The 23326-nt window shown below is 39.0% G+C and overlaps 1 protein-coding gene across 4 annotated transcripts in view, besides 1 other annotated feature; it reads left to right on the top strand.

Moving 5' to 3' along the window:
* The first annotated feature begins 9619 nt into the window (after positions 1–9619).
* The window catches only part of raw, a 30781-nt gene continuing 17074 nt past the window's right edge, over positions 9620–23326 (top strand). The window contains exons 1-2 of one of the 4 annotated variants that reach the window (NM_001201804.1): positions 9620–9895; positions 15080–15813. In NM_001201804.1, the coding sequence (NP_001188733.1) occupies positions 15233–15813 (581 nt within the window). In that variant the 5' untranslated portion in view covers positions 9620–9895; positions 15080–15232. Of the gene's footprint in view, positions 9896–14482; positions 15814–23326 lie in introns of those variants that run through there. The other 3 variants (NM_164836.3, NM_080050.3, NM_001298831.1) reach the window with 3 other exon arrangements.
* Positions 18790–23326: part of a mobile genetic element that runs on past the window's edge.

Here is a 23326-nt window from a genome sequence, read left to right as displayed (position 1 = left end):
AATTGTTTTTATCAATAGCATGAGTATTGAGTATTCCTTTTAACCAATGTCTCTACTGATAATTCTATGGTTTTTTCGGTATATATACATAGGTATAACAACTTTTCTCACTCTGTAAATATATGGAAAACGCAGGGACAACGCTTCTAATTGCAAAAGATAAAAAAAAAGCGAGGCAACAAACTTTGGGCTGCTCGACATTTCTCGTTAGACCCCGGCAACAAACAAAAAAAAAAAAAAAACCGGCGAAGATAAATGACAGCGAACTTTTGGGAATGGGTGTCGTGGATTTTGGATTGGAGCAAAGAATGGGATTGGGAACGAGTCCTAAAGTGTGCTTCTATATGTGTGCGTCTCTGTATGTTTATGTGTGTGTGTGTGTATGTGTGAAGACATTTGCCGGCAACTGTAGCATACTTTCGAGTGTCTTTGGGCTTTCAGCACATTCTATGTGTGCCAACAGCTTGTCGAGTGGTTCAGTCCGCCTTTCCCGCTTTTTAGGGGTTTAGGTTTAGAGGTTTCTCTCCTGTTTTTCTTCTTCTTTTTTTTTGCTATTTGTCCTATCGATGTCGCCATAAGTTGCACAAACCCCTTCAGATGTCCGCCTGCCACAATTTACCCGATTCCCCAACGCTCTCTGCTTGACCAAGTGCAAAATGTCAAGTTTCCCCGGTTGGTTTTCTCGCTTTGATGTATGTACGTCTGGATTTGAGTGTATGTAAATACGTATAGCTTATCGACTGCCGGTGTAGTGTGTTTTAATCGAAAACCTAACCACCCTAACCTAGGCCAAATAATCTGGCTCAAAGCTGATTATTCAACGTAATGGGAGCTGACTTATCTGCGATCTGCTCTGAGCCGTATGATTAATTGAACTGTTTTGATTTGGCCGTCATATGTCTGCATTTCATTTGACAATAAATTCGTTGATTAAGAAAACGCGATTTTAAGGGTTTTGGTCAGGTACAAATTTAAATTTCCCCATTAAAAAGGTCGATTAATAAAAAAAAAATAGATTATATAGATACCAGATTCTATTATGATTCCCTGATGCGACAATTTATCTCATATTCCATCTACTAAGCAGCCAAAACACATAAATTATCATTGAAAACGATCCAAACCGAACCAACTGAGCATTTTCTCATGGCAAATTATCGAAGATTAACGATAATTAAATTTATTGTTGGCATATACAACCCCCATTGAATACGAATTTCCAACCAACATCATTAGTCTGGGGCAAGGAAATCGACAAATGGACTCCTTGGTAGGGGTGTCTTGTATTTATGAAACTAGGGTCACTGAGGTAATGTGTCATTTGCCTTCTTAAATCTAGCTGCAAGCTAATAATTATACAATTGCTCAAAAATATTTAAGACCGCTGCATTTCGACGGAAAATGCGGGCAAAATAAAGGAAAATATCGTTTCATTCCTACCCAAAACATATGCATAAATCTGATCTAATTAAATCCATTGAATCTATCACTGAACTTGACCTCCATTCGAATATGCGGGTCTTTCACCTATTCACATGTAAAAACATTTAATATATTTTGCCTTTTATTTTCACATCCTTTTTGTTCATAAGTTGAATTTCTTGAGTGGGGCTGTTTAGGGACGACCCACAGGAAAGGCAATTTTTATTGGATTTTATTTTTATTGTCCTACATAAATGTATTTATTTATGACATTTCTTGCTATTTTTTTTTCTTGTGGGCACATTGATATTTGACAGTTATTGCGGGTTCCGGAAACGCCCAGTTTTCTGGTTGTTTTTTTTATGGAATGCAATTTTTCGGGTTGTTATTTGTTTTTTCAATTTGTTCGTAAGTGGGGGCCAAAAGGTTAAATCTATTCCCTCGTGGGGCTTAAGAAAATTAAATAGAAACAGAGGAAAGTGAATTTAATGTCAAGAATATTAATTAGCTATTATAATTATAAAATATAGAACGATTCTTTAAGATTTCATAATATTTAAATCATAAAGTAGTAGTAATGTGCTGGCCAATGAATACTTACTTTTGCAGGACTTCAGCTCGTCGACTTGATGAAGCTCGTCGACTGCTCCACGGGTCAAGGATATTAAATCGTGTACAACAGCCTCGTAAACAGCCCTCTCCACCACCGAGCCGAGCCTCTCCTGCCCGAAAGCCAAGTAGTCGTAAAAAATCAGGGAGCGCACGTGTCCATTTTTTTTTCGTCCTTTTCATGATTCTCGGCCGCTTGCATGTCCAGGACGGAGATGCGTGAATAATTTTGTTGCAGGACCTTTGGTCACGCTGTGAATCAATCTTGCGGGCACAGGAAGTAAACAACAGCCCCTCCCGAATCAGTGAACATGGACATTAATGAATGCAATTTTGGAATATTTTACGAGCCAGTTCGCCGGACATTTTAAGATTGAATATTCTTAAAGCCTCCCCGCAGTCGCAACAAAATGGAGCAGCTCCATTTGTATGGTGGTGGTTTTTTTTTTGGTGGGGCGAAGGGCAAACTATTAGCGTTTAGTGCGCATGTTTAAGGACGAAATCCCCGCCAACAGGGAGCAGAGCAAACAGCAACACTTCAAAGTGGTTGCAACCCTGAGTAACTTTTTCTCCCTTCCGTTTTTTCTTTCTGCCGCTGCTCCAGCCGCGTGTCCTTTTTTGCGCCATTTGTATTGGCATTTGGCAGCGCGTGCTCCAATAAGAACAAAAGGATTCCCTCACACCCACCCACGCCCATCTCCGCCCTGCGTCCGCCAATTTTGTTTGTTTGGTTTCTCGTTCCTTTTATTTTTTGGGCACTTCCGAGTCGGGAGGCCAGGACCCGTAGACATGGCCAAAGGTTATTGGGATGGCAATGCGAAGTGGCTTCCTGAAGGGGATCCCCCATTAATCACCCAACGCCTCTTAAAACATCCCATTTTTACAGTTTCAATTTATTACTTTTATACATTTATTTTATGACATAAGTGAGGTAAATTTCTTTTAAAAAAAAACAATACGGTTTTAATGGTCCAAGTTCATATTGTTTATTTCTTAAATATAGTTTACTTTGATTGTATCCGCAAATTAAATGTTCTTCGATATTCTTTTGAAGCTTAAAAAAATCCAAATAATTAAATCCTCTTTAAGGACTTGGTCAATTTTGAACCTTTGTTTTGGAAATCGCACCGTTCTAAGCGCACCAAAAAAAAGCGGTACGCATATCAATCCCTCGCAATTTGCATAACCCACAAGGATACACCCACAAGTAACACGCAGTGACACCGCAGCTGGCAGAAGATGCGAAACCACAGCAACAACTTATCGCCATCCTCATCAGGTTTATGAATGAATCTGTCATATTATTTCGGCAATGATGCTGACAACAACAACGGCTGTATCCTCGTTTATAGCCTCGAAAAATCCCCCTGTGTGCAATATTTATCATGTCACATAATATTTTTCTGGCATTTGCACGTCACCCCCGCCCCGTACTCCTCTAACATCTACTGCCATGCCGAACTCCCCCAAAATTCTGGCTTAAGCAGCTGATACGCACACACACACACACAGGCGAACGGGAAGGTCCTGGCATCACAACCCCTTCGCTAGCCAAACGATGTGGGCGGCGACGGGTCGGAGTTTTTGGTGGGTGGGGCAGCGGTTGCCTGCCAGCCATCAATTGCAGCCATCAACCACCGACGACAGGGCGTCTGACTGCCTGATATCACTGGAAAACTCCAAGAGAACAATGCACCGAAAAAAATAGTGTTTATACACATTTCTTTGTACAGCTATACAGATAGTATTAAAAATATTTCAATAAATAATCTATATGTATCTAGAGCCTACGATATTCTCCGTTTTCAGTAAACTTTTCAATAACTTCACAGCCAAGTGAACACAGAACTATGCTCAACTATTAAAGAGTTTTAATTGCAGTGTAGCAGAAGCCGAATCGAGAACTCATGCCACTCTTTGCTGCTCATTGAATTTTCTGCTGATTTCATTTCGACTTCTTTTGCTCCGCTGGGAACGAACTTAAAGTGTGTGGGTGGGTGGGTGAGTGGGTGGGTTTTGGCCGGAAGGAGTGGGTGGGCTTGGGGTGGCTGATTGTTGTTGTGCCAGCTTCTGTTTTGCCTGTAAATATTTTTGGCAATTGTCGCTTCCCCCTTTCCCCCGATTTCCCCAGAGGGCAAATTAATGATGTCTTTCCTCTTGGTCCCAAAATGGAAATTACTTATAAATTGCTCTAGGTCTGCTTGTTCGTGTTGTTTTTGTTTTCTCACACTATTTAGGCATATTTATTAACCCAATCAGAAACGCAAAGGGATGTGACTGTAAAGTTATCATTAATATTATTTAAATAGGCAATAATTTCGACGCTCTTTTAGGGATTCGCCTAAATTGACTGATATACTCCTAAAATAGCTCAAACCTAACTTTAAAGCAAATAATATTCTACAAAGTGATGTCTATATAATGCAGTAGGAAGAGAGTAAACTTAGCATAGTAGAATTATCAAATAGATGAATGTGAATACTTTACTTAATCTTTAATTAATTCTCGCAGTTAAGTTTGGCTTGGGTTCCGTAAACTACGGTTAACTTCCAGGATCTTATCCATGGCTAACTCTGAATACACCGGTTTGTCGTCCAAGTGTCCGCCACTCAGCAGTTGCCCTCAGAATTTTCATCCATCAACACCTGAGCAGAAAGGCAGACCCCGCAGCCCAACCAGTTGGCCAAATCCAAGGAGGAATGGCGCCGAGTGCCGAGTACCGAGGACGTCGGACCGCACTTGAGGCGCTCCAGAGAAGCGGAACGAGCGGAAGAAGGAGCGGCAGCTGGCCAAGTACCACGCCAACCGCCATCATCGACATCAGCGGCGTCGTCCTTCCTCGCAACACTCTCAATTAAAATGTCCTCGCTTGGTAAGCGTGAGCGTTCAAGGGGCCATGAAAACTCCTTATTACACGGTGTCAGCGGACCAGCCACACTGTAAATTTTTAAATAAATAAATTTAAAATAAGTCCAACAGCTTGGAAAGAAAAAAAAATCAAAATAAGTAAGGTGCAACATTGTGGTGTAACATAATATTTTAACAATATTTGCATATGTATTATTAAGCACCATTTAGCAGAACTTATGTGTTTATATTTGTTGGGATCGCAATTGAAAAGTCTCTGAGGAGGATTTTAATTTCTTGAAATATTTTTTATGAATATTTTCGTTTTGTTTTTTGTAGTGCATGGACCACCCTTAACCCGCTCCACAATCGCGAATCCGCTGGTAACCCGAAGCCGCGAGGGTTCTTGGCACCTACGTGTTAATAACGCGAAATGCAGTGAAATTTTTGTATTTTCAAGCACGCACTCGAGTGTGCCACGCCTCGCAGTCCTTGCCGCCCCCTCCTCACCGCCCAACGCCCACCCAACCAGTCGACTTGAAACAGAAACCCTCCACGGGGCAAAAGTAGAAAATAAAAATTGCTGCAAACCAGAAATCATTGAGTGAGTTGGCAACACTCGGTGTCCCAAAAGGAGATTCCTTGGTGGCAATGAGGGGGTAGTTTTTGGGTTTTTTTGGCGTAGGGGATGGCGACTAAAAAACACTTTAAAGAAAGCAAAAATTGTGTTTTAATTTTCTGTTTCTTTTTTCTGAAATCCGAAACACTTCAAATATTTGGCGAGCAGAAAGCCAAACCGAAATGCTGGGACAAGTTGACGCCAAGCGAGGCGAATGCCACAAAATGGACATGGGAAATTTTAAACCCACTTGCCAGCTGCCTAAAGGGCAGCACTTAAAAGGTCCCCCCAACTTTGTCCTCAGTCCATGTTTACTTTTGCAATATTGACACGAAAATATTTACACAAAAATACAAATCGCGACCATGCCTGGCTATCACGAAAAAAAAAGTTGAAACTCTCTGGAGGTTTTCAATGCCCTTTCATTTGAGTTCAAACTATTACAAAATCAAGTTGATTACTTTTTGAAATGGAAAGTTATGTTAGGGTCCATAATTTGATAAAATTTTAAGAGTTATCTTAAATGCAATTATTTATGTATGCTTTGTAAGAAAATTCGAGTTTCAAATACTCACCTAAAATTGTAAAAGAAAAAGTAAGTGCATTCTTATATATATTGTCATTTTTCAGGAAGTTTCAATATTTCAAAGAGAAAGTATTTTATTTTATTAAGAAGTGTTTCCATCTTCGGTGCGACCCAGTTGGGCCACCATTCTTATATATTTTTGTGTCTTGTGTTGTGTCTGCTTGTCGTCTACAATTTCCACATGTGGCTTTTCCTTGAAAGGCTTTTCGCTCGGGAAAACTTTTCGCTGCAGCTGGAGGGCACCAATAAACGTCAGACGCGTGTCAGGGCGCGTCCTTTGTACACTGACACCTCCACGGCTGATTTGATCCAAAGTTTGGAGAACTTCCAAAGCGACGGGGCTCCAGGTGAACAGGTGAACAGGATGTACTTGGCCACTGTGTGGCTGTCGCCTTCGATTGGACAAATCGGTTAAGTTAGCCGTGGGAAATGCTGCGTTTCAAGTGGCCAAGTGGAAAGGAGTCACAATTGGTAAGAAAGAAATGGAAAGATATTAACATTGGCTACTCAATAAAACTCCGTTTATGCAATTAAGCAAGTTAATACAATAATTTTAAAAGATACAATCTCATTGCATGCGAAATCTAGTAATTATATTGATTATTCAACCATGTCACCGCCACACTTTGCAGATTAAGGCGTTTCCAACTGCTTGTAGCTACACAACATAAATACTATTTAATCAGCACACACACGCGTGCAGAATTAAGAAAAAAAAACGAAATCTTTTTGGCTAATACAATTAAACTGATAACTTAACTAAATCAAACAAGTCGCTCGACCAAAAACACCCACTGAAAAGTGTCGACCCTTTTTTTTCCCGCTGCCTTGTGGTTGTGGCGCGACTTAATTCCAAGTCCCCTGTTTTCCTCGAACTCGGCGAAGAGCTGTGAATCTAGAACTGAAAACTTATGTCAGTGGCACGCGTCTGCGGCACGTGACCCCGACATGAAAATCACTCTCAAGATCGCTGAGGATGGCAAATGGATAGGGCTGATGGTGACGAAGGAACTGGGCACTGAGTTCTGGGTGGTATTGTCCAAGTGATGGAGGTGATGAATGCCTGTGTGCAGATGCTTTTAAATTTAAATCGAATCAAATTGATTTGCGCACAGTTCCAGTTTCACTTTTTTACCCACGACCGCCTTACACTCGAAGAAGTCTTTAACTTAGAATCAAAGAGCAGGTGAAAAAAAAATTATTTAAAAAATATATATGTATATATTTTTTTTATATAAGCAACAATGTTAAATAATGTATTGTAGATATTGTAATAAAATATTATTTTTCGTATCAATTTGTAAAGTTTTCTATTTAAGATTTCGAGTTTTTCCTAGTAATATGTGGTATTAATCTTGGATATTGACAGGCACAATATATTCTGATAAAAATACTTTTTAAAACATAATTTTTTGAAGTGTAGTATCAATTGATATCGCCCTTTTTTGGAAAAGAAGAGTGCACCGTGCTCTGACCACGTCCCAGCTCCATTGTTTAGCCATTTGACAAGTGTTTTGACAATATTTATTTGAGTTGCTACAAGCCACGGCAACGGCCACGCCCACAGTCCCGCCCCCTGCGGCATACCACCCCCGCCTCCCTCTTCGCACACTAGAACCACTGCCGCTGGGTAATTTGATTTCCTCGACGCTGCCATCATCTGCATCCTTGACGTCGGACACGTTTCTGCCTAATGGAGTTGCTCGAGTGGCGTGAATTTCAATTAAATTAAATCAAAATGTTGCATTTTTTATTAAGCCCATTAGCGGCACACACGGAAAACCCGCCCCCTCAGAGGACCGCCCGCTGGCCCCTAGTTGGTTAAATTAAGTTAAGATACCACCTCGTCAGTGCGAAAAGAACTTGTATCTTAATGTGCATAATGAAGTGCCAGACTTGACTTGCCATCCAGGAACACCTGGATGTGCCAATATAAATCCGGTGACTGCACTGATCCTACTGCTGCGAGGAAAAGCTATCGGGAAAATCCCAGTTTAGATGAAAATGGGGCCATTCAATAACTGAATTGCTATTTTTGCTAGCAAAATGATTTTAAGGGATTTACTTATTCAATTCATAATTATTTATAAATAGCGAATTCTTAATTTATAGTTTTATATATACACACCTTTTAAATGATTTATGTAAGTTTCTTATTAATAGATATTTATTTACAAGAAAATGTTAAGGAAAAGGCTGCTGTTTTTCCGACTGTTTCTGCGAAAAGCCAAATATCAGTGCACAAGAAGAGTTGGTGGGCGAAGAAAAGTGGAAGTGGAGTTTCCTATTGTTGCACATGCATTAAGAGTAATGCTGCAGTGCTCGGAAAATGCTGGAAAGAGGGTGAAAATGCTACTTTGAGTGGCAATAAACAATGCATAATGAGTTGAGAGTCGCGTTATTATTGTTGCAGCCCGTGGCTGAGACTGTTCATTACTCAAACAGGTAATTTAAATTAAGCCAAAACAATACGCCAAGGTGGCATTTAAAGTAGGTGCAAAACGCATTTCGCCATTAGGAAATTGCCAATTAAGAAGCAAACACTTCTGGGTCCATTCATTACTGCAACACTTGCAGGCAAATCATTTAATTGTCTTTTAAAAATATACTTAAATCAGCAGAGGCGGCAAAGTATTACAAGTCTTCATGCACTTTCTCAGATATGACTAGCCACAAGCACTTAATTCTTGATATCACTTGGAAGTGGCACTTCCAAATCAAAATTATATACATTTAGTAAATAAGAACTATTCGAAAAGACATTTTTCATTTAAAAAGGGAACATTAAGATTTTACTAATTTTTCTATTATCTTAAAGAAAAAATTTTCTAATTTCCACATTCCGTATTTTGTTAATACAACATTTCATTAATAATAATGCAGATATACCCACGATGTCAGGATTTTAAAATAATCTTGAATAATTTGCAAAAGTTAGATCAGAGCAAATATAACATAGATTTAAATTTGTGATACTGTTACCTAACAGAATTTTACAATGTTATTGAAATGTTAATTTTAACACAAAAAAGTGCTCTTCTGCTAATTTTTACATGCACCCAAGACAACAACCATCGAATACAACTGAGTATACGTTCGTTAAAATTTTGGTGGCAACGCTTGTATTCCTAATCTATTAAGATGGCAAGGCTCGTTATCTGAAGAATTTACATTGGCAGCATCAAACATCATTAACTTTGAACTGTTATACAATGGTGCCAATGTAACTTTTTCTCGACAAATGAATTTTGTACTTATTTACCCAAGTGTATATGGAAACAATCAGGTACCGAAAATGTGAACTCTTACAATATATTTTACCTCTTTTTCATCTTAAGTTGTTTTTTTATAAAAGATATCAGCACTGCTGCAAAGACAGCATGCTTTAATATATAATATATATTAATTAAATAAGTTTCACAGTTTTTACGTGGTGTTAACCAACTTACAAAATTCACTCACAAATGTTAACATTCTGTACAAGCATTAGTGTTACCAAATACTCGATAGTATTTTCGCCGTTCCACCAGCTGGTCACACCAGAGACGAATTTAGAAATCTAAAGAGAACCCAACAGTTTCCTAATGCAAATACAATAAACTAATTGTTTAAAATGTGACAACAGTGAACCAAATGCTTGCTGAGTAATAAACCAAAGGATGTTTTGTTTTTTTCTAAAACGTGCCAAGTGAATCGGCTCCACGCAAATGAGAGTGCGGTCTGAAAACAATGGAGCTGCCGTAAAGAATTGATTAAACAAAATAGTCGAGAAGAGAGCGCAAAATGCACAAAATGGTTAAATTATTCCTCAGGTAATTTCAGTCCCAACAAAAACAGCATGTGCCAGATTGCTTTCGTGCTCTTATTGCTGTTGTTGTAGTTCTAGACTCTCTCTTTGCGCTTTAATATTATGAATGACGTAAGCGCGCCTCTTTGGTAGCAATACAAAAGCAATAACAACAATTTGGTTTTGTTGCTTTTGTAAACAAGGAAAATAACAGAATGGTTTTGTACCGCTCGCGTGTGTGTGTGCATAGGTGAGTGGGGAGCTCACTCACCTATGCACACACACACACAAACGCAGGTAAAAGTGGCGTCGTTGGATTTTTACTTGGAAAACGTGTTCGAACTATAAAGAGAAATAGTAAGAGAGAGCTGAGCAGTCTAGCGCTCTTTGCAATGTTATTTCTTTTTTTGGTCAATGACCTAAGCTTTTTCGTCCGTTAGTTGAATTCGTTTCTTTCGCCAATTTCCGTGCTTTTGTGTGCGAGTTAAAAAACTTGGTCTATTTTCACAAAAATCATTGTTTACACTTTGTTGATGTGTAGGTAATTTTCCCAGGCTTTCTTAGCCTCATTTTTCAAGAAAAGGAGTAAACACTAAGTTGGAGGCCAAAGTTGTGAATGGTAAAAAAAAAACGTAATTTTTAAAGAAATTTAAAAAAAAAACTGCCAGCAGTAAACAACGTACAAATCAAAAGAGAATAATTGAGAATACTATAATTAATAGTGTTGTATACATGAAATGTTCAAGAACTTTATTTCCCGAACACATAAAGCATGAAATGAGTCTTCATAGTGTTTCCTTATATCTCTGAAAACAAATAGTATATCACTCGATCATCCAATTGCCTTGCTGTTGTGACATCTTGACAGTAATTAAGTTTATGCACTCAATTGTCACAAAGCCGGAAACAAAAGTGCACAAAGATGTAACATGTTGGTACATTTTTTGCAATGACAACAGCACGCAAATTAGTAAACATTACCGGCCAAATAACAATGCACTGTTTGGAAAATAAAGTAAATATTATGAAATAAATATTATTGTTGTTATACAAAACAGAAAGCAATTACGGAGAAGCAGTAACTGCAGCACAGGTATATTTGCATTCGTGATAACTTTTTGGTAAATAAATTATCTAAGCAATAAAAATGTTTTAAACTTGTAGGATTTTATTTTGGCTTATAAACATAAATACACTTAAAAATAAGTTTTAGGTCGCTTGTTTCAGTTTGTTTCAGAATGTTTTAAGAGCACCGTATAAAATTTTCGAAATTTTCCACAATCTTGAACGGTACTTCTGCGTATTAAGATTAATTGTTTGGCCTTTTATCAGTCTATTTCACTGGAATAAATATTTAACTAGTACTCAGATTTTGTAGGGCACTCTATATGCGGTGTACTTTGCTGACCGAAAAAAAGAGAGATACAAATGTTGAGAATGCGAGGGAAAACGCTTTTGTGATCTTCTTGATTTAAAAATTTTAACGCCAGTGCTGACCGAGCAATTAAAATGTAAACAGGCGGGAAATGAATAAGCGTGCCAGGGAAAAATAAAATGAAATCCCAAAATATTTACAATCATGCAGCAGCAGTTGCACATAAAAACCCAGGAAGAGAAGAACGGAATCTTAACGTGTATGCTTTCGAAAATATACTTGTACCTTAAAATGGCAAATTGGCAATAAGAAACCGACGCGACATTAATATGGCTAGGTAAATACAAAGGCATCATTACCGAAGGTCGTTTTTGTTTGCGTGCGATAAACTTTTTTTCTTTCGACTTTATAGCAAATATTCACGCATACAAACAAACCCGAATGCTTCCCTGTGTTTGCGATTGGTATTATCTGTGTAGGCCTTTGTTATCCAACCATTTGCTTATCTGGGCACGGCTGTCAATGCGTGTGTTTGTGATGGATACTTGATTGAATTGTTGTCCGTATGTTAGCGCCTAAAAAACAATCGACAGCCGCTTATCAGCTGGCAGAAACATAAATAAAATTTCCTCAAACTGAAGCCGAAGGTAAAATGCTCTCTAAATCAATTGCTATTATTAAATAGTATTAGCTTAAGAAGCAAGAAGGTTACGTTTCAAGGGTATACAATAGTCGTTAGCCATGTCATCGTAAAGTCACTGCCCCTCCTCGCACACATTCAAACAGTTTGTCAATCAACCGACAATCGGTTGCCAATCAAACAACAAAAATTCGTGGGTGAGGTGAGTTCTAGATTTTCTTTGGTTAGAGGATGGGAAAATCTGTCTGAAAAGTGGGACAGCAATTGACTGACTAATCGAACACATTGTTTAAGTCAATTATTTCCATTTAAGCTACATGATTCGTTTCGAAAATATTTCACAGTATATGGATGTTTTGAATACTTAGTAAAAATATATAAAATTCGCAATACTTACTTTCAATGTATTTAAAATATCAATTGGATTGGACATAATTTACACTTGTTGCATTCCTTTAACCTTATCCACAAATTAACAAAGTCCAAATTGTTTTCCATTTGAAGTACAAATATTATTGTTTTGTATTTTGTTATCTTATCTAATTCTTCTGAAATGACAAGTTATCCAATAGCAAATATTTGATTACTACAAACTATATTGTAATTATGCAGTAATTTTGTTTTTCCCAACTAAAGATGTTAGGAAAATAGAAACAATCACAACTAGGAATCACTTTCTTATCTGCATCTTCTGTTGTGTTTTGTGTGTCAAGTATAAAAGTATCAACAATATGTTATCCCATTTTATCTCCTCCAATTAAATACCCAAAATAATGGCTACCATTGTTAGTACGTTCAAAAAGTGTAATCCGCGATTATCCGAAACCGCAATTAAAAATGTTTTCACCTTGTTCTCAACCCGTGGCCAGCAATTAATAAGGCTTAGATGGATTTTTGGCCAGCATACAACCCCAGATAACCCACAGTCGCATGGCATCATCGCGAAATGCTCATAAAAGGCGCGTCTATGACAGCATCTCCTCCGCTGGTGCCGTGCAAAATTGAGTATTTTTGGCCAAAACAACAAGCAGGGCAAATAATACACAAAAAAAAACCAACAAAAACCTAAAACAAAGAGCCCAAGCAAACGTCTTGGACATGTGCGCAAAAATCTTTTGAACTTTCGCATTCGAGGCGGGCGAAACAAGTGCCAAGAGCAAACCCTGACATACATTATAATTTGTAGCAACGCCCTCTTTTTTTCGAGACCGATTTTTTTTAATATAGATATATAGTTTTTTTGCGGCTATTTTGTTCACCTACACGCGCGCCTAATCCCATTTCGAGCGGCATCAATAAATTGTCGGCCTGGCAGATATAGCCAGATTTCTATTCGCATTTTTAGCTGTTCAAATAGGTGAGTTTTTTTGTATAGTATATATGGCCACCTATTTGGTAAATAGTCTTTAGAACGCCCACAACAGCTGTTGACACTCACCCACGAAATGGAAAAGGGAAACGCTATGGAAATAGCATTACCTGGTATTCCTATTTTTGGCCAATACCCAGGTGGATCCACAGAAAAAAGTCAAATTAGTGCCGAAGGGAGTCCCATCATTAGTTAGTCACCAAACTCTCGGTCAACTACAATCTATATTCGCATTTTTTCGGACATGAGTAACCGTGATAACTAGTAATTGGGAGCAAATCGGTTTGGACCCAGGTGACTAAGTCACTTCGATCCATAGAAATGTAAATGCACAGTCCGTTTAGGAAAGCTATGGTCTTGCAAACCAATCGACCGTTAATAATGAGGCCTCACTGTTCATTAACCCATTTAAATAAATGAATTTTTGTAAGTTTAACTCGTAAAATATTCTTGAAATTTAAAACATTAACGAAGTCCATTTAAATATTAGTATAATAAGATCCTGGACTTGGCAATATAATTTTCAAACGCACTATAGATTATGTTGACTTTCATTTGAGTTTCCATTTGATGGCAAAAACAAAAGAAAGCTTAAAAGAGAAAGTATCGATGCAAAAACAATGGTATCAATTTGTAAAATTATGACTTAAATCAAAGATCTGATAATGGCAACGTAATAAAATGGAATGAAGCAAATAGATATATTTGAATATATTGGGTAGATTGGGGTAAACGCAACTGCAGCTATGTTGAAATGATATAAATTGACTAGGTAATACCTGATAGTGAACCGTTTTCTAAATTTCTTAATTTGTCTTTTTTAAAAACCTTTTTTTTATTAAACCAATTTAAGATAAATTTATAAATAATTTGAATGTTTAAATGACCACCTTTATGTTATACCTTAATACCTATTATTATTTATTTATTTGGTGTGTAATCAAATTATTCCATCGCTTTGAATGACTTTTTGGCCTGGTCAACGAAAATTATAAAACAATCGAGAGTTGCCCACGCGCAAAGTGAGTTCGGTGGCGTCTTCCTACTCAATTAGGCGGCATTGGTCGAATTTTCGCCTTTTGATTGAATGTTGTTTGTTTTGAACTTGGGAGATGGGCTGCGAATAAAGAGAGGGCTTCTCTTTTGAATCGAATTCTCAGATTCTCCGCTCTCTGCGCCGCGGCGATCGATGGTGGAGGTACTTGTGCTGGGTTTGTTGAGCGTTGCGACTCATTCGCTTGCGTTCATTCGACGCGTTAACAACGTTGCGTATACGCCTCGTCGCTCGCGCTGCATGAGTGTTGGTGAGCCGTCGCCTACGTGTGTGCGTGTGTGAGTCTCTTTTTTTCGAGTTCTCCTGATATTTACGAATATTATTCAGCCGACTTCCGTTCCGATCGCATATAAAACCGCGCCTGTGTGCGCGCCATATAAAATCATTTCTAAATTTATAAAAACAAACGCGTATACACACGCACACTTATTCGCCGCCAAAGAAATCAATTTAATTTGTGCAAGACGTAATGCCTCAAGATGTATATTTATGCATAAATATTTGCCAAAAGAGCACCCACACATAAAAACCAAACAAAAATCAACAACCAAGTGCCGTCTAGCTGCTAAACAACATTAAAAAAAAGTGGGAAATAAAATTTCTTGATTTATTTTCGCCAGACAAATGTCGATATAAACACACTCTTTCACACACACACACACGAACACAGTGAATTCTCTTCGCTGCATTTGAATTATATTTATTGTTTGCCTTTTTGTTGCTTTCTATATGAGTTTTTGAACATTGTTTATTTTCACATAAATTCTTCAGTTGAAAGTGAAAGCGGCGTCGCATCATCAGCGTCGTGTGAAATGTTGTTGCCGGCGAGTCGAGATCACAGAATGGACAAGTTATGCTAATGGCCACGAAATACCCCATAAAAAACTGACAAACAAATGCAACAAATCGGACGAGAATCGGCATATGAAAACTGAAAGCAGCAGTTATCTAGGCAAAATGCGCTTGCAACATCGTTATGCCAGCAATTCAACTACAAATTCGAGTAATAATACTACCATAAGCACCGCCAGCAACGCCAGCAACAACAACAACATCAAGCGGGCCAAGAAACTGAGTGGCCAGAACATTATCAAATTGCGCTCCGCCAAGCAATCGGCAGCCAAATCAACCGCCAGCTCCAGCACCACAATGCCACCAGCCACCCCGCAGCCATTGAGTCGTCACCACCCAATCATGATGGATAAGGAATTGGAATCGGCCAAGGAAACGGCGGTATTATCATCGAATAATGACCAGAAGTTGAAGGACGAGGATATCGAGGAGACCACCAGTACGACGACCACATCTGTGGAGCTGCGATCCTCGGCCAGTTCGCATTATCGGGCATATACCACCATCCGGAGCAATTCGACGTCGGCGATTCTGCACGAGGCGGTACTACCGCCCCCGCTCACCCCCGCCGGAATGCTATACGCCCGCCCACGCACCCTCAATGTCCACAATGTCTGCCAGACGCCCGCACAGATAACGCAAATGTTTTTTGGGTACGTTTTTCAGTTTGTTTTCCCTATGTTTGGTTTGCGGGCTCTACTAATCTACTAACAACAAACTGCACACGCTTTTTAATCAGAAAAAATCCATAGTTACATTATTACTTTTTAATTTAAGATTATTCATTACGTTCATTTAACAAAGCATGAGATAGTAAACTATTATTAAATGCTATTTTGAACACGAAGACTTGTTTATGGTTGATGCATTAAAAAGCAGCAATAGAAGGAGTAAATATTTAGATAGAAAAAGTATTTGCGAGTCAAGGATATAAATAAGAGTTTGTTTTACAGTTTGGCATTCATCATTAATTTCCATGGGTGATCAATTGGGAGGTCAAGCTCTTTGCACCTAGGCAAAGCCAAGGTCGTCTAAAAAGCAATCCAGATGTGAATGTTTATGGGTTCTTCAATGAATTGATGGGTTTTGAGGTGATACACAGAGGGGAAATGTGCGGCTATAAAACTATGTTAAAATAATCATGACTTTAGAACGGTTCAACATCCTTCGAAGGCATTTCACGCAGTGACGAAACGCACCGTTCATTAATCAAGATATGCAGCCAAGTTGCTTGACATTTTTAGGGTTATTCACTTTATTAGCCATTATCCGTTCGTTGTGCATTATCCGATTAGTTCGATACGCTGTTGGCAGAGATTTATCTGCTGGGCGTCACGATCTGCCACGCCCCCATTTGCGGCGGTGGGAACCGCGATCCGTTCCGTTTGGTGCGCTCGTTCTTGGTTGATTTTGTCATCGTTATTTTAAAACTGATATATATATATATATATTTATATATTTATTTTGCGCGCGCTCAAAAACAGAGAACGAAAATATTCAATTAAACAAAATTACCACCGCTCCCCGTAAATTGGTGAGTCTCCATTTCTGTCACTGTGTGAAAATTCATTGAACTTGATCTTTGTGTGATGTTTTCGTACTTGTATTTATTTATTTTCATTGCCTCCATACACAGAAGCGCGTGTATTGCATTTATGTTTAGTGTCGTTTCTGGTCGCTCTTTTCTCAATTAGAATTCAAATTGAAATTCAAAAAATAATAACAAAGCATTGAAATGTCAAAGCACGCTGTAAACACGATCTGGCCAATATCGAGTAACAAGTGCGATTGCTGGTATCGAATGCACGCTGTAGATTGGACATTTGTCTCAATTTGCATATAATAAAGTCATAAATAAGGCTACAAATTGTCACTTTTATAACGTATTTATTGAGCACATTGCCTCCAGCAATGGAAGTCATTTTCCGTTGGATAATAACGAATATGTGATTCCCTGCTACAAATAGTATATATTTATAATGTGCAATTCATTCGCATAAAAACCGGCTATTTTAATAGCATCATTATCACCTAAAAACACACAAGTTTATTTAATTTAGTGAGTGGGCTATGCGTTTTCACACTAGATAATTATCAAAGCCAAGCTTAATTGATGTGTTTGTCTGCCGAATATTGTATACCCCTCTGTAGTAGTATTTTTTTTTTGTTAGAATTATTTTCGGTTTTTAGAATGTAGAGAAAAGATATGAATTTATTTTGAGGCGAGAAACCACGCCCAAATTCATCGAGTTAGCTGCGGGGTATGAACCAAGTTCGATTCATCGAGTATCTGGCTAGATGGCTATCGCTCTCCTGCTTCCCACCGTCTTCGTGGTCGATGATGTTATGGCTGAAATTTAATTTTAGCCATGATCTATTGTCGACTGACCTTCTTCGTGACACACTCAATTTGTAAATCCACACGTGTCGGCGATTTGCAGAGTATTGCACTCACTGGAAGCTTGGCTACTTTTCTGCCCCATGGAGATGATGATGAAAAGGCGTCAACTAATTTCAACCCATAAATCACGGACTGCCGCGTTCATTCGAATCTTTATGTGGTCTAGAAAATGTACAAAAAAAAAAAAAAGTTCAATTAAAAGAGCTGGATGCTTTTGGCTTTGTTTTTATTTCGCCTTAATTTAATTTCATTGATGCAAGCATAAATCAAGCATTGACCGGGCAAAAGTCGCCATGAAGATGAGTTTATCAAAGGCACTTCAATTCAGCGAAATGCCGCATTCCTTTGTCAATTATTGTAGTAGCATTATTTGTCTTGGCTTTATTGTTTTGTTATTTCTCTTGACGTGAAGTGCATTTATCAATTTGTCTCCCCCACATACATACATATATTAATTTGCCCTCTCATTTTGTTGTCTGGTGGTATTATGCTTTATTTTTAACTTGATTATGGTATAATGCAATATAGCAATGTATACTACTATACTAGCCAAGTAGCAATCACGGTTAATTCACTTAAATCGTAATTGGCGAATACGATTCATTTTGTTGACGAATAGAAATTCTAGGTACTCGTAGTTTGCAGTTGGAAGCTATTCATTAAGTTGATCATCTGAAATGCAGAAAAGTTGTCGTGTAGAATGATAGTGTTTGTATTTTTAGAAGTGCTTTAACTGGTGAATCCCTTCAACCGGAACGTAGTAACTATCATTCAGATGGGTTAAACTGATGCGAAGGGATTCTCTTGAATTAATGGTTTTGTTTACTTGGATTTTCTAAATAAGCGTAAAGCTGTTTCAATTCAAGTTTTACACATTTTTTCTTATGGTCGTAAGCTAATAGGTAGACATAAATTTTATACATATAGTATAATCAATGATATATCCTATTTACATCATCTGGACTATCATCTTTCGCAGGGGGAAAACACTTCTATTCAAACGGGTGCAACACGTTTTAACGCTATTCATTTATCAAAAGCCCGTACAAATTGCATTCGACGTCAGGTAGATAAAGCCGACATTGGAAATCGGGGGGGGGAAGTCAATTAGGAAAATCACTCGCCCACCCAATTCTCACACAATTCTCGTTTGCGGAACTGCGGCACGTTGGCAAATAAATAGTAATAAATGTGCTGGGAAATGCATTAATAGGCTAAGCAAATGCGCGAGTTACCACCCCACCCCCTAAACCCCCACGCCTCTAAACAAATCATCGGACACTCAACCGGGAAGACGGCAACTGGAACACCGCATCCGGCCGAATGCTGACATTCCGGCCGAATGCTGACATTACACAAAAGTCGCACTGCAACATTGTCCCCAGCTAGCCAGCCACATGCCGAGTCGGCATGTTCATTATGCTTACAATTAAGAACCTATGTACTTATGTATAAGACGAAAACGGAGGACTCGAGTAGCCACTCTCTGACAATAAACTTCATACTGATTTTGAACTTCAAGAAAGTCAGTCGTATTCTTTATTGGAAATCTTCACACTACAACTATCTGCTGAAACTTAAAAACCTTCATACATTTACACATCATATCTTCACAAAAGGCTCCACCCTCGATCACGGACGTAACTGGCGCAGCCGGTAGGATGTCCTACCTATTAATAATTACCTACCTGTAAGTAAACATGTAAGAAACGAAACAAACTATATGCAAGATGTCGACTGAAAGTGACTAGGAACAAATTTTTATAAAACAAAATTGAAGTTGTGAAGTACCAAATGAAACTCAAACATATATTCAAACACAGGAAAAAAAAAGAGAGAGGAAAAATGTAAAATAAATAAATATACAAAAAAAAGTGCAAGTGTACCGTACTGCCGCGCTGACGTGGAATCTATCGCTGATCATCACGCCATCGGTATGTCCATACTCTGCCAAACGTCATAATTTTTATAAAAAAAGTGCAAGTGTACCGTACTGCTGCGCTGACGTGGAATCTATCGCTGATCACCACGCCATCGGTATGTCCATACTCTGCCGAACGTCATAATTTTTTTAAAAAAGTGCAAGTGTACCGTACTGCCGCACTGACGTGGAATCTATCGCTGATCATCACGCCATCGGTATGTCCATACTCTGCCGAACGTCATAATTTTTATAAAAAAAAAAGAGTGCAAGTGTACCGTACTGCCGCGCTGACGTGGAATCTATCGCTGATCATCACGTCATCGGCACTTACATACGCTGGCCAACGCATCGCCAAAGCCTCTATATACACTTATATATGTGAGCATACAATATCAACTACAATCCAATACATCCACGTACTGTACCGCCTCGTTGGCATGGAATCAAACGCTGATCACCATGCCACCGTGGTAAACAAACAAAGCACCAAAGCCTCTCTAATACATTGTACACTCAAAACGCACACTGCCATACGTCGGCGAAAAATCAAAACATAAGCAAAAATCATTTCAAACCAAGCGAGGCTCATTCTGCGTACCACAACGACAACGACACTGCATGTGTAGTGGCGCACCCATGTCTGGGTAGCCGAGGTAAGGGGAAAACGCTTGAGTATCGTCAAGTGTTCTTGCCTTTCACTCTTCTACAATGGGTTGCTACGCTCATGTATTGCACATTCAAAATAACCAAAACAAATGTACTAAAGAAGTCGACATATACAGATATATTTTGTTTCCTTTCATTGTGTAATTTTGTATATCAAACAAATACTAATACCAATCACATTGCAGAATATAAAAGGGAAAATATAAAGCCAAAGACAGACACCCATACACTCTAGTAAACAAGAAATTTGTTCATTATTTTTCAATCATACATAATATACTAAGTAACCTCAAATTTAATGTCAAAAAAGTTCGTTTACAACCTTAGGAAAACTACACGTTCAGTTGTTGGAGTTCCACCAAACACTAATAGGCCCCCACATCCCGTTAGACGTCCTGACTCCCTTCTCCCGATTTCGGAAGAACCCAAATCAATATCTTCCCAAACCCCCAATATGGACTCGGGAAACGATTCTGCCCGCCCCACTCCATCCCCTCTGGCGCCCACTGTCAGTGGTATTAGCTCCTTAATTTCAACTACGTTCAAGCCTAAAGATATCATGGCATTTGTTGAGCATTTGCCAACCTTTGATGGTACACCTCGTCTATTGGACAGGTTTATCACTAGCGTAGAAGAAATCCTGATGCTCATCAGGGGAGCTGACCAAACACCGTATGGCCTGCTTACTCTGAGGACCATCAGGAACAAAATCATTGATAGGGCCGACGAAGCCTTGGAACTGGCAAATACCCCCTTGGTTTGGGATGAGATTAAAAGCAATCTCATCCGCCTCTACTCGAGCAAGAAAAGCGAGGCCAACTTGTTAAGCGAGCTTAACACATTTTCGGACAACCTGACCTTGGGCCAACTGTTCTTTGGTATATCAAAGGTGAGAAGCCAACTCTTCTCCATACTCAAAAACAGCGAACACAACAACACTGTTGTAGATGCAAAAAAGGTTGTCTACAACGAGGTTTGTCTCAATGCTTTTATGACTGGTTTGAAGGAACCTCTCAAGACTTTCGTCAGGATAAAGTCCCCTTCTACACTTGAACAGGCGTACGAGCAATGCCAAATAGAGCAGACCTTATATAGGGCACAAAACAAGCGAACCAACAGACCAGAGCAGGGACCCAATGGATCAGACAATAAAACCTACCGAAATAGCTACGACAGCAATTACCGCAGCGGACGTAACGACCGAAATGACCGTAGGGGACCCTACTCTAACTCTAACTCTAACTCTAACTCTGGCCAAAATAGACCATTTAATTCACACAATCGCACACCCCAATCCGGCACCAAGGACAACCGGGCCAATACATCAAACCCCTTTCGAGCACCTTCACATAGTTTGAATAATATAGAGGAGAACCCTCAACCTGATTCGAATTTTCAGCAAACGGCCTCGGGAAACCAACAGGGTACATAAGCCCAGCCACGCACAACCCCTCGCTTCCTTTTATAAAAATCAAACTATCCCAGACAAACCCCCTGAAGTTTTTAATTGACACAGGCTCTACACACTCCTTCATCGACCCAAAATATGTCGACCCTAGGAACTGTGTGACCTTAGATACGCCCATAACACTCAAAACAGCCCTGAACAGTTTTAAAATATATCAAAACGTCTCTATACCATTTCCACCGGAATTCCAAATCACGGGCAAAATGACCCTTCTACCTTTCAAGTTCCACTCTTATTTTGACGGATTGATAGGAATGGACTTATTATCTTACCTAAAAACAGAAATAGATTTACTTAACCTAAATCTAAAAACCCCAAGTACCATTATACCCTTATGGACCCACAGTAACTCAACTTCAAACGTATTTAATATCTCTGGACATACGAAAACTATTTTGCCACTACCAGTGGAAACCAAACAGGGCGACTTCTACATCGATTCAATTACAATCAATGATGACTTAATAATATCAGACGGGATTTATAATGCCCAAAACAATATTGCTAATTTCGTTATCACAAACTATAGCGAGAGGGATCAGTTATTGTACCTCGAGAGCCCGATAAAAGGCATGCCATACTCCACGGCCAACAATGTTGAACTTTTCAGTATCACTTCAGACACCCCACAGCCCCAAAACTCCGCAGCGTCGTTACAAGCCCTTGGCGTCGATCACCTCTCCTCTGAAGAGAAACAAAGCCTACTTTCACTTTGCAAAAGTTATCTAGATATCTTCTACAATGAAGACAAATCATTGACCTTCACCAACAAGATTACACACACGATTAAAACCACGGACGACACCCCCATTCATACAAAATCTTATAGATATCCTTACATTCATAAAGAGGAGGTCAAAAAACAAATAGAGGCAATGTTAAATCAGGACATTATCAAATCCAGTTATTCCCCGTGGAGCGCCCCCGTCTGGGTCGTCCCAAAGAAAATCACTCCTACGGGAGAGCAAAAATGGCGTCTAGTTATCGATTATAGAAAACTCAACGAGAAGACTATATCCGATAGATATCCAATACCTAACATCGCGGATATCTTAGACAGATTGGGCAAAGCCAAATATTTCTCCACACTTGATCTGGCAAGTGGATTCCATCAGATAGAAATGAATCCCGACGACACACCCAAAACTGCATTTACAGTAGAGGGGGGCCACTACGAGTTCATTAGAATGCCGTTTGGCCTCAAAAATGCCCCAGCCACATTCCAAAGGGTGATGGACAATATTTTTGGAGACCTTATCGGAACTATCTGCCTAGTTTACCTAGATGATATAATAATTTTCTCAACCTCCTTACAAGAACACTTCATACACTTGAAAACTATTTTTGGAAGACTCAGATCTGCCAACTTTAAAGTCCAACTCACAAAATCCTACTTCCTCAGGCGGGAGACAGAATTCCTTGGCCACATCGTTTCACAAGAAGGTGTTAGGCCAAATCCCAATAAGATCGAAGCTATAAAAAACTTTCCATGTCCCCACAGTAAAAAGTCAATTAAGTCTTTCCTAGGCTTGTTGGGATATTACAGAAAATTTATCAGAGATTTTGCGAGACTTACCCAACCCATGACACAAAAATTAAGGGGAAACAATAAATCGATCATAATAGATGATGAATTCAAAAAGGCCTTTGAATATTGCAAAACCTTACTGTCTAACGACCCAATCCTCCAATACCCGGACTTTACAA

Source organism: Drosophila melanogaster, chromosome 2L, assembly GCF_000001215.4.
Source record: "Drosophila melanogaster chromosome 2L".
Classification (NCBI taxonomy): Eukaryota; Metazoa; Arthropoda; class Insecta; order Diptera; family Drosophilidae; genus Drosophila; species Drosophila melanogaster.
The sequence above is the reverse complement of the archived record's forward strand: the minus strand, read 5'-3'. Positions and strand labels throughout refer to the sequence as shown.